This window comes from Camelus bactrianus, chromosome 17, assembly GCF_048773025.1.
Source record: "Camelus bactrianus isolate YW-2024 breed Bactrian camel chromosome 17, ASM4877302v1, whole genome shotgun sequence".
NCBI classification, from domain to species: domain Eukaryota; kingdom Metazoa; phylum Chordata; class Mammalia; order Artiodactyla; family Camelidae; genus Camelus; species Camelus bactrianus.
The window spans coordinates 40,862,613-40,874,702 of NC_133555.1; the positions used below are offsets into that span (position 1 = coordinate 40,862,613).

At 47.6% G+C, this 12,090-nt stretch overlaps 1 protein-coding gene across 2 annotated transcripts; it reads right to left on the reverse strand.

The window, feature by feature from the left end:
• Nucleotides 1-713: 713 nt before the first annotated feature.
• Nucleotides 714-11,253, reverse strand: SLC25A38 (solute carrier family 25 member 38). Of its 2 annotated transcripts, XM_010945865.3 has the most exons (7): nucleotides 10,871-11,250; nucleotides 6,824-6,945; nucleotides 6,046-6,130; nucleotides 5,226-5,405; nucleotides 4,810-4,981; nucleotides 2,874-3,040; nucleotides 714-1,523 (listed from the first exon to the last, which is right to left on the reverse strand). In XM_010945865.3, the coding sequence occupies exons 1-7, from the start codon at nucleotides 10,937-10,939 to the stop codon at nucleotides 1,401-1,403; spliced, it is 918 nt and encodes a 305-aa protein (XP_010944167.1). In that variant the 5' UTR covers nucleotides 10,940-11,250; the 3' UTR covers nucleotides 714-1,400. The 2 variants fall into 2 exon arrangements, with proteins under 2 accessions (XP_010944167.1, XP_045365722.1); XM_045509766.2 differs by lacking the exon at nucleotides 2,874-3,040 and having other exon boundaries at nucleotides 10,871-11,253.
• Between the last annotated feature and the right edge of the window lie 837 nt (nucleotides 11,254-12,090).

Genomic DNA, 12,090 nt, shown 5'->3' on the forward strand with positions numbered 1-12,090 from the left:
AACACTCATACACTGCTGGCAGGAATGTCACAGGTTATGGCCACTTTGGAAACAGTCTGGTAGTTTCTCAAATGGTTAAATATAGTTACTGCATGATCCAGGAACCCCACTCCTAGGCATATACACAAAATAAATGAAGATATATGTCCACACAAATGACTCGTGTGTGAATGTTCCTACTAGCATTACTCACAAGTACCCAAAAGTGGAAACAATTCAAATAAACAAAGTCAACAGATGAATGGATAAATAAAATATGATCTAGGCACACAATAGATTATTTGGCCATAAAAAAAGGACAGAGTGTTGAACACACCACATTAGGGATGAATCTCAAAAATCTTATGCTGAGTGAAAGAGGCCAGACACAAGAGACTTCACATTGTATGACTCCATTTATAGGAATGGTGCAGAAAAGGCAAATTTATAGACAGGAAACAGACCAGTGGCTGCTGGGGCTGGGAACAAGGGGTAATTATAGATCGGAGATCTTATTGGGGGAGTGAATGTTCTCTAAAACTGATTTATGGTGATGGGTGCACCATTCGGTAAAGTTACAAAAAAAATCATAGAATTGTGTATTTGGAATGGGTGAAATGTAGGATATGTAAAATAAACCCTATTTTTTAAAATTTTAGGTTTGAGGACCTATACAGGTTAAGAGCCAGCTGGCTTTGACTATACTGTCATTTTAGAACAGAGGCATGACACTATTTAGGTTCTTCCATGATAAAGTGCTTCGCTTTATTTATCACAACTTTAGCTGCAGAGAAAAGCCAGAACAGCTTGGAATTGACACAGTGCAGGGGCTGAGATCAAGCCATGTTACCTGGGCACTGAGAGGCTAGGAAGTCACTGTCCCCCTTCTCCAGAGCCTCTGAGAAGTTGATTAGGAACCAAGTAAGTAGTGACATCTTTTCTTCCTCATCCTAACATCACCTCGGACGCAGCCTTCAGCCTGGTGATAGCGACTCCTCTCTCCCCAGCCCCAGCCTCCCTGCAGGAACTCCTCGGCCCCAGCAGGCGGCCCACGGCTTCCCCACTGTTATGATTCTTGCCCAAGAGCAGATCCAAAGAGGCACCGTGGTGAGTGGGTGGCTGAGCGGAGCCCCCCAACGGAGATCTCTCTGGAAATGTCTTTTCAAGTACCTTGCAGGGTATGCAAACCCTTCTCCTAACTCCCCAGTGTGCTGTCTGTATCCGTGACTCCCCTTCTAGGAGATTCAGAAGGCTTGAGTCAGGCTCCCCCCATCCTCTACCTGAGCTGGGGAACTGAAGGTGACGGCTCTGCCTGGCTCTCCAGATACGACTCTATCTCACTCCAGGACAGTGAGGTGAAAAGGTCCTTGGCAGAAACCAGGCAGGGCAGCCAATCCCATCTTCGCCCAGTCCTCGCCCGGTCAGGACTTCAGGCCCATCTTGGCCATCATCTCTTCATAGACGGTCCACGCCATGGCTGCCATCAGAGTCCTGCGGAGGGCCCGGGGGACACTGCCTTGAAAGAAGCCACGCAGCCCGTACTCCTAGGAGGAAAATGGACATAGAGACTCTGAAACTAAAGCAGCAATACAGTTACACACCTGGCACGAGTGAGGGTCCCTCTCTGTGATACCCCATTTTTATGTCTTCCTTTTTAGACTTTTATAAATCATGTCAAGACTATAAATACTGGGTCCAAAAAGACAATTAGGCACAGTCGCTAAACTTTTAAAATCTTTTTAGGCTTGCTCTATCTAGGGGGATCTATTTCTTAGCTGAAAACCTTATATAGGGTTTCTATATAGTGTCCAGTGGCACAGCTTGTACGGTGCCCAGGAGCCCCAAGCCCCAAGTGGCATATCAAATCCAGACCAAGGTCTGCTTGCCAAGCCCTGGGCCCTGGCTCCAGGTGGAAGGAAAAAAATGCCTTCTTGGCAGTTTGGCTGCCTGGAAGGACAGTCTTTTTTTTTTTTTTAACCCACTGTATGTTCCTGGTGGCCCTAAGTAAGAATTAAAGACAAAACACCTCATGATCTGGATTGCTCCTTCCTGTTGTTATCATTCTTGCCACTTTCACATATACTGAAGAATATATTTTCAAACTTCATGATTTTAGGTACAGAGAATAAGAAAGCAAGACACCGAAGAAGTGGGAGGAATACGATCAGATTCACAGACACTGGCTTATATCGAGGGTAAGACAGATACCTGGCGCATATGCCTACACGTTTCCTCTGCTACACAGAAAAATTGAAAGAACTACAGAAAAATCTAAAGATCTAGGGGACAAATTTACCTTGAACAAGAATATCTGATAACAGTACGTGTTTCCAAAGGGCCAACTCGGTGGCTTTTAAATAGGATCTTAGTGTGCTTTACATCTCCTGCACTTTATCTTCAATACTCCTTGTCTATTTGTGTTACAGCAAAGTCGTAGAAACAAAACAATGTGTTTGTTGTTTTTCTGACTACATTTCCTCCGACGTCCTTGATTTAAGTTCCTAAGTCCTTCCAGATCACCTGATTCAGTAGGTGTGGGGTAGGGCCCAACAACATGCATGTTAAACAAGTGTCACAGGTTGTCCTCCCTAACGTAGGGCTCCCTCCCTAAACACCACCACCACAAAAAAAAAAAAGAACAAACAAAAAACCCCACAATCATGGATTTTTAGCAGTGATTCTCAACCTTGGAAACACACTGGAATCACTAGGGAACTTAAAATACTGATGCCAGGGGTTCACCTCCGCCAGAGCTTCTAATATGATGAGCCCAGGATATGACCTGGGAATGGGGATTTTTAAAAGCTCCTTGGGTGATTCTGATGCGTAAAGGTACTCCTTTAGAGAGACTGCCTTAACCACAATATGAACCAATATTTATCCTAAAGCCTTACTTTGAAAATGAGGGCCACTGCCTGGCCAATCCACCGAAATTTCATTGGGGAGAGCTGCATGTGAGTCTTTATAACATCTGCAGGTTGAGTTACCAGCGAGGCCAGAATACCGGCCAATACCCCACAGCTGAAATTTACAACGGGAACAAAGACTGCACCCAACTGGTCTGAAAAAGGACAAAGGCAACACTCAGTTATAAATAAATCTCATATTCATCAGATAAATACCAATGCCAAGTTGCCCACTAATTCTTCCCAAAAGCTAGAAGGGTCTGGATTCAAACAAGGCTAAGAATTAAAAGTTTAAAGGTATAATTAATCAATGTAAATAGAATAATGGAACTAAAAATTCACTTTTTGACAACCATCAGCATAATAATTGAGGCAAGAATCATTGACTGATGCTAAAATATACGGAAGAAGAGGAGGTTTTATATTTATATAAAGTGAGAGGGTCTCCCCAGAGAGATACTTACAAATTACAAAAGAAAAAAACAATTGAATTTTCAGTGGAGACTGAAATGAAATCCAAGTGATAAAAAGTTGACATCATCCACAGTGGGTCAAACAAATATCATACATATGTCATTCCTGATATAAGGCACCAGGGACACAATTTTAGTTACGTGCTTCTCTTGTTAAAAAGGTAAAATCAATTTAGTCACTAGAAAACATCAGGTAACCCACACCAAAGTTAAAATAAAAAAATAAATATTGCTGCAATGTACATTATTGGGAAAACTGGAGAAATTAAGACTATCAATGGGACTCTAGATTAAAGAATTGTATCTATGTGAAGTTTCCTGAATTTGGTAAGATGGTTATGTGCAAATGTCTGTTCTTATGAAATACAAACTGATGTATTTAAGGGCAAAGAGGCATCATGTCTGCAACTTAGTCTTAAACGGTTTGGAAAAAAACAATTACAAATATAGAAAGAGTAATAAAGGGCCATGGGGTTATGTGTACCTTTCTTGTGGCTTTTTGGGGTAAGTTTACAATGATTTCTAAATAGTAATTAGGACTCTAATTTCTAATACTAATTTTAAAGATGGGTCGAGAAGTTGAAAATGTACATCCAAGCTCTGAGACTGCCTTAACTTTCTACTGCAAAATAAGGCTGTGACCTGCAGTGTTCCCCCTCCTGGCACCTGGGGAGAAGCAGCAAATCTCCCAGAGCACCCCAACTACGGCGTAGCACCACAGCCACGATGGTGGCATTCTGGCTTTCCCAACTAAATGGCCTTGGTTGCAATTCCTGGCTCCCATTGTCCAAGGACACCTTGTTGGAACGCAGATTCACTCTACGAAGGATGTGTTTCTATCAACGCCTGGCTCTGCTGTGGTGGATGTTTACTGCCTGTTGATTGTGCTCATGTCTTGTGCAGCATGAGTCACCAGTAGGGTGAGTGTGCCAGACTGTCCGAGGTTTGGCATCCTTCTCTCCACCCAAATGGAAGCCTCAAAACAGTAACCAGGAGCCCAGCAAGGGAAGTGAAGATAGTATTTTTCCCCCGGCCCCTAACTCACAGGCGTTTCCCACACCTGTCTGATAAGAATCACAGCAAGTGCTTCTTGAAAAATACAGTCTCCCAGGTCTTCTTACCCCAGAGTTTCTGACTCAGGAGGCCTTGGGTAGGACCTAGATATCTTCAGATCAGGCAAATGTGGAGAGCGTTGTCGCAAGGCCTATGCAAAATGTGCTTTATTCCACCCCCTCCCTCACTCAATAATTACATACTACAGTGCTCTGCCTTAATAGACTATCAACTCAAAAGGGCAGGGACCATGTCTATCCCAGCACCGGGCCTCCTGCCTGACGCAGTGCAGATACAGCTCAGTGTCTAAAACTAGGCTCAGGCTCTGGAGCTGCTGGGAACAAAATAGTCTCCTATCGCACAGAGAGAGGTGAGGATGTGACCTCCTTCCAGCCCACCTTCGTGGAGCACGATGTTTTTGGTCTGGTTGTAAAACATCAGGTAGATTCCAGAAAAGGGGGCGTCACGGAGGAGTGTTGCCGTCAGACCACTGAAGAGGCCCCGGTACCCCTCGCTGAGATAGATGCTCCGCAGGGCCGCATAGATGCTCTCGTAGCCGTACCGCCCGCTCTGCAAAGGAAGCTCAGAACCAGCCTTGGGTTTGTGCCCTGAACCAAGCCCACCTCCGGGGACATCACCAGTGCACTGGGGGCTCCAATTCTTAGGTAGCTTGGCCGGACTACCCAGATGGGTTCTCCGACCACATCGGCCTCTATGTTAGGTTGTAATCGGGAGCTGGCATCAGTGGCCACATGACTCAAGAGCCCAGAGCCTCTGTCTGCCCACCCTGAGGACCTGAAGTTGTCAAACTCACCTCGAAGCGTGTCTTGACCACAGTGATGGGTGACATGCAGACCCCTGCAACTGAGCGAGAGCCCACCCCTAGGATGACCGACTCCAGGGCCGTGGGTGGGTGGCCTCGCAGGAAGTACTGCTTTGAAGAGTAGAGGGTGCCAAAGTAGATTCCCACGCCAGGGACACATCTCACAATGGACTGCAGACAAAGTCGGAGGGAAAGGAATCAAAGACCCACACGTAAGATACTGTCTGAGCTAGGATTTCCCAAAAGAAGACCCAGGATTTGCATGAAATAATTGATTTGAGGTGTGGAGGAGCAACAATGGGAGAGTGGGGAATTGAGGTGGGAGAGAAGGCAGCCAACATGGGGTGTGTTATCTAACAGGTTACTGCCGTGGGCAACTGAATCCTTTGGGGGAAACTCTGGAAATCGATGCAGGGCACACCTCAGTTATCACTCCACCTGAGGAGGGAAGTAAGGTTTTAAACATCAGGTTAAGGGCTGCTGTGGGCCTGGCGTGAGCATCAACTCCCTGGCATTTCCAGCAAAGTGAGTTCTTAAGACCAGAAGAAGACTTTGGGCAGAGAACTGCAGGTGTGGAGGCCCTGGGGGGGTCAGGGCAAGGATCTGCTGACAGGGGGGCTCTCAGGACTTGCTGCTGCACTGAGAAGTCCCGCCCAGGGCACACGGTGTGATACCTCCCAGAGCCCTCAAGTGGAAGTCAGCGACAGTAAGCAAGCCGGGCGGGAAGGCCACTGCTACAGGAGGTGGATGTGAGTGGGCTGGTTATCGGCGGGGTTGGGGGGTGGAAGATCAGACCCAAAAGGCAGCTTACAGGGGCCATCCCTTTCCAAAGGCCCAACAGACTCTCCGTGCGAACCACATTTAAGAGCACGGCCAACATCCCAATGCGTCTGGATCTGAAAGCAGACAAAACAGAGGCAAGGAAGGAGAAACCACTTAGACCACGTCCTCATTAAAGAATGCTCCACTCAAAGACTTCTCGGCATGGACTCTTCTAGAACACTTAAGGATCTCTACAAGAATCTTCTTGGAGTTACTGAGCTCCTGCGTGTTCATGATGTGGCACATACATGATTGCCTGTCCATTCACACTGCGAACCACAGGATGACCTCCCATTTGACCCATGTTCTCACAGTGCTGAGTCCAATGAGGGGGCGCACAAGGGACACTCAGCACTCAGGCTACTTCCAGAAACCCACCCACTCCTTGTGCCAGGCAGCACAGTTATGATGTCACAGGCTAGCACCATGCAAATGTCACCAAGGCAGATCCCAGGAAGTTACTCAGGGAAGGACCCCGCTTAATCAACAAGATATATGTCAGATACACACGTAAGATATAAGATATACAAGATATGTCAGATATATATACAGATACATACATATGTGTATGTATTTGTGTACATATGTATACACACATACATACACATACCAGACACATGAGAGGTGGGCTTGGCCTGGGTTTCTCTTTGAGCATCCAACAGAATGGAAGCCGACTCAACACAGTAAACATGCTCCTGTGTCTGAGAGAAGTTGTTGAAACAGGGTCCTCAATGCAATGGCGGGGTTGGAGGAGCAGCAGGCTTTACCCATGAGCTGTGGGCTGGAGAGTCTGCAGGCGCGTTTTGAGCAGATCCAGAGGTTGGAAGAGGAGGGTAGAGCAGGTCCCACTGATGGAGCCGCACAGGAAGGCTTTGATCACTGGCTGCAACTGCAGGACAAGAGAACGCTGTGTCAGCAGCTTTGCCCCACCTTTGTGCACACCTGGACCAGGCAGTTCCTTTCTAGGATCTCCTGGAGGCCCCCAGGATTATCTTCACACTTCAGAGAAGGGGTAATTGTGGCTGGGAATTACAGTGTTGGAATGTTGTTGAGAACATGGTAGACTGCAGGAGGTATCTCTCTGGTTTACTGACAACAGCTTTGATAATTCTTGATAATGAAAAACTTACTGTTAATAACATTGCTCCTACTGAACAGCATGCCTATTTCCATCTGCAAATCATGCCACTGACCACACTTCCCCATTTGTCCTAATGGTAAATTATTGGCCAACCTCTTATCGTCACGAGCAAAATCAGTTGAACAGTGTTTTGACTCTGAACTGCTGGTTTCAGTTTCCCTCGGCTGTAAACCTGTAGATTACTTACAAGAGTTAAGACAGAGGAAGTGAAACCATTAACTAAGCAGGTCCAACATGTAACAGAATGTGTCACATCCTGTAAAACCCATAAATTTCCTTAATTTAAAACTTTCCCTTCTCTTACATTCATTCATCTGGCAGGGACCTCAACAGATCGCAGGGGCACCGTAGGCCAGCAGCCACTCCTGGGTTGGCTGGTTGTTCTTTAAGCCAGAAGAGTCTCACACACACACACTGGTGAATTTAGAAGCACCATCTAGAAAGGCAGCACTCCCTCGCAGACTAATTGTACTTCCCCCAAGCACTCTCCGGAGGCTTCACAGCACGCCCTGGAATCCAGACTCAGTCAAAGGGTTGTGTAAAGGCGCTCTAAAAATTCCATGCAGGAAAGAAAAGCACTCTTTTCCAAAGGCGCCCATCCAAAAAGATCTTCTCCATCCTCATTAAATGGCACCTGCACTATTACTTCTTCATAAATGGCATACTGTTGTCCTAAAACGCTACTAAGATAAATACGAAGTTGCCTGTTAAACACATCACGGAACTACCTACCGAGAACCAAAATGTCTGTAATCTGTGCTATTTGTTTCACAGAGAAAAGAGATTATTTCACCTTCCACCAAAAATGCAAGTCTCAAATTATAACTGGAATTCCTTAAAAGGACTGACTAAGTTCAGATAATAAAATACTGGCACTTATAACCACGTTCAAACGGCTTTTAAAGCGCCAAAGCGGGTAGAATGGTTAAGACAACAAGTGCAGCCAAGCAAAATGAGTATACTTCATCACGCGTGTCAGCAAGCAGCTCCCTCTCCCCCAAGGAGAGGCGGCCTGCTCCTTTTGCTAAGCTGTATTCCCATGAGTTTGGTTTCTCAGCCTCATCCTAGACTTTGTAGCTTCAGTGAGCTCTTCTTCCCTGCACACTCAGCCTCTTACTTCCATCGGCATCTTCTCCTTTGCCTGGAAACAAACTTGAAAGCCCTCCCCGCCCCCACCCCCCACCCCCGCATCTTCCAGCCTGATGCCCTCTCCATTAGTGACTGCTCAGGTCCCCAGAACTTGCCATCCTGCTAAAGCCCCTCCACTAAGGCTGCCACTAGTGCTCACCAAGGACCCGCCACATCCCAGGACCCCTTTCCCATCCTTGGTCTTCTCTTACTTGGCCTCTCTGGTGCATCTGAAACAGGTGATTGTTTCTCCTCTCTTTTCGGTTTCTCTCTCCTCTTCTGGCTGCCCTTCTAAGTCTCCTTTTCATCAGCCCACAGAGTCAGCCCACAGATGTTGCTGTTTCTCTTATCTCCCATAGCAGCAGCCTCTCAGGGCGCCCCCACCCCCACACACCACACTTTACACACTGGGGCCAGCAACGCCCACACCTCCAGGCCAGTCTCTCTCCAGACTGTTATCCCCACACCTCCTCCATCTCCCCTTGCATGGCCTGCATGCATCTCAGACTCAATGTCCAAAATGGAAACTTGGTCAGCAGGTCTCCACAGGCTTGCTTGCCCCTTCTTCAGTCCACACTCAGATATTCCAGCAGGACATTTGGGAGACAAATAAGACTCCTCTGTCTACCTCCTGTGTCATGACCAACTCCTGCTGATGACCCCTCTTGCTTCCTGGAGCCTGCCCTGCACTGATCCATCCTGGTGGCTTTCTTGGGGGTCTCCAGACTCAGCAGTGCCATCCCACCCTACCAGAGCAACACAGGGTGAGACATCCAGATACACCAGCTCAGGTTCCACAGATGCTCAACAGTCAAGAATGAATGAATCACACATGTAACAGGAAATTGGCACTTGGCTCTCCCTCCAGCACAATTCCACAGGATAAAGCTTAGTGGGACCTGCATGCCCCTAAGCATCGCTGGACAGGGCCATCTCCCCCCAGCCCCTCCAGGCCTTTGCTCCAGTGAAGCTGTAGGAATGATCTGCAGTTATAGCTTCTAAGCAGTTCTCTTTGCTGCTTCCCCAGGGCTCTCACGGGTATTGTATGGAACTTGTTTTAAGCACCCACTCGCACTGCAATACTCACACAATACACCCTTTCCCAGTGCAGGAACTATCTTCTTTATGTTTTTATTTTCACAACACCTTGCTTGGACACATTATTGGCTCAACAGATATTTGTGGAATACATGAATATAGCCCATAACTCTTTAAACTTTGTAATTTTCCAGGTCTATCAGCATAGAGCAGATGCTAAATATATACCAGCAGTAGAGATTAACCTCTAACAGTTTAAAAAAAAAAAAGCAACATAATTGTTAAAAAAAAACAAACAGAATTTACACTTTCATTTTGAATAGTCTTAAGATATTGTCAGTGGTGGATGGCACATTCTTTAAAGGCATGTTTGCTTTTTTTTTTTCCTAAGCAGCCCAAAGTTATTCAAGGTAAATGAAACCAGTTAATACAGTTGTTTTGTTTTTTTTGTAGTTGTTGTTGTTGTTTTGAGGAGTAGGAAGGGCAAAAACAACCAAATAATACAGATACATATAGGCAATAAGTAGCATTTATATAGTTAGCAAACATGCTCCACAGGCAACTACTACTCCTTTTTAAAAATCTAAATCCTAAATCCAATTCAAATCAATCTAGAGGCCTGAGCTGGAAGACCCAGCTGAAGGACACATTCAAAGATGCAAACGTAGAGTGGCCGCTGAGACCTGTTAAGCAAAAACAAAGACAAAACAAAACACATCCCATTCTTCCCCAGCCCCTGGCGCAACTGGACGGTAACCTTGACCTCAGGGAGAAAAGTAGCTGATGCCAACTGGTCCTCCCTGCCTAAGGCCAAGCCGCATTCCCACCCACCGCTAGCAGCGACTCAGCGGGACCATCCTCCGGGACCGCCTGCCCAGCCCCGCCTCCGCCTCCACCAATAGCAGCCCCGCAGCGCGACCACGGCAGCCAATCCAGACGCGGGAGGGGCGTGGCCCCGCGGTGCAGACCAACCGCCCGGATTCCCGGCAGATGGGGAGAATGTGGACACTCAGGAAATTCTCGTCCTGCCCGCGGGCGCTGAGCTGTCCCCAACACACGTCGCTCGAGCACTAACCGCTTCCCAGGCTTTGCACTATCACCCGGTCTTGCAATGGTCCAAATATCTACCCAGCGTTCTCCCACCGGTCATTCTAGGCATCCAACTCAAAGCAACGTCCCGGAGCGTTAGCACCTCGTTCCAGGCCAAGCGGGCACATTCCCCCAAGGTCCCGGCAACTGTGCCTATCTCTACGCAGATACCAAAGCAAAAGCGAGACCTTTGCTTGCCTATCCCAAGGACTGGGTTGGAGCTCCTCTCCTTCCTCCCTCCCCCCTTTCAGTTCCTTTAGTCAAACTCCAGCTCTGCCGCCACGTCCCCAACCGTTTATGTGCACACCCGGGACACAGAAAAGGTTCCTCTAGGGACGCTGACCCTCGGCAACCTTCCGAATTTCCCTGCCCGAGCCTGCGGTCCCGGAACCCCTGCCTTCCCTTCCCTGCAGTTTACCATAAGCGTTTCCACCCTGTCTCCGACATCTTGAGACTGCAGCAGCGCCGGGCGTGACTTCTGAATCATTGGAGGGGAGGCCTGCGGATGCACTGAGCTCGGGGTGCTGTCGGTGGGAGCTCAGACCCGGCCCTGGCGATGGCGGTAGCCGGGCGACGCGTTCTAAGGCGGGGGTGCTTTCTGCGGTCTGCGCGGGTCGAGGGGGTCGGGTCCTGCGCGCCCACCGCCCGTGCGTGGCTCGGGGCGCCGCTCTTCACTCGCTCCGCAGACTCCGCGGCTCCGCTGCCCGGCCCATTCTGACCGATCGCAGGTTTCAGGACTTAAGACTATTAGGCAGGGTGCATCCGGGGGTGGAGAAAGCCGGAGGAACTAGATAGAACGGCGGGATTTAGCTTCCGGGGTGGACGCTGGTCGCGAGCTGCTGAGAGTTGTGCTCCTTAGTGCCACCTCGTGAAGACATCCGGAACTGCAGGATCCGCCGCCGCCCGGCGCCCGGAGCTTAATGGGGCATCTGCACGGATTTACGCTTCTGAGTGCCACGTTTGCACAGTTACAGTCGAGACTTGCTCTGCACAATACGGTAACCAGTAGCCAACTGTGGCAACTGAGCACTTGAAATGTGGCCAGTGTGCACTAGAAACGTGGCTAGTGTGACTGAAGACCAGACTTTTAAACTCTATTTAATTTGAACTAATTTGTATTAAAAACCGAAGCAGTGTGAAATATTTTTCCGGTAAACACGACTCTTATTATTGTGGCAAGACCCACAATTCCCTTTAAAAGCTGAGAATTTCGCGTCGGAAATATGCTGTAAGTTATCCACATACCAGATTTCTCAGACATAGCAATAAAGTAAAAATAATCTCAAGAATCATTTTTACATTATACCATGTTGAAATGTGTTTTGGAGAAGTAATTATTAAAATTAACTGTACTTCTTTTACATTTTTAATATGGCTGCTAGAACATTTAAGTACACTAGCAACTCAAACTGCTTTTCTATTGGACAGCACTGGTTTAGATGGTTAAGTTTATGGTTTTATCTCTCATCTGGACTCTGTCAATAAACTTTCTGGTCTCCCAACGCCTCGTTACTTCTGTCTGGCTGATCCATGGAACACTATTCCTGCTGGGATCCTGACACTCTTGTTGGAAAAGGCAGGCACACACCTTCAGTGGCCCTGGTTATCTGCAGAATCAGGTCCAGACTTTTCATAGTC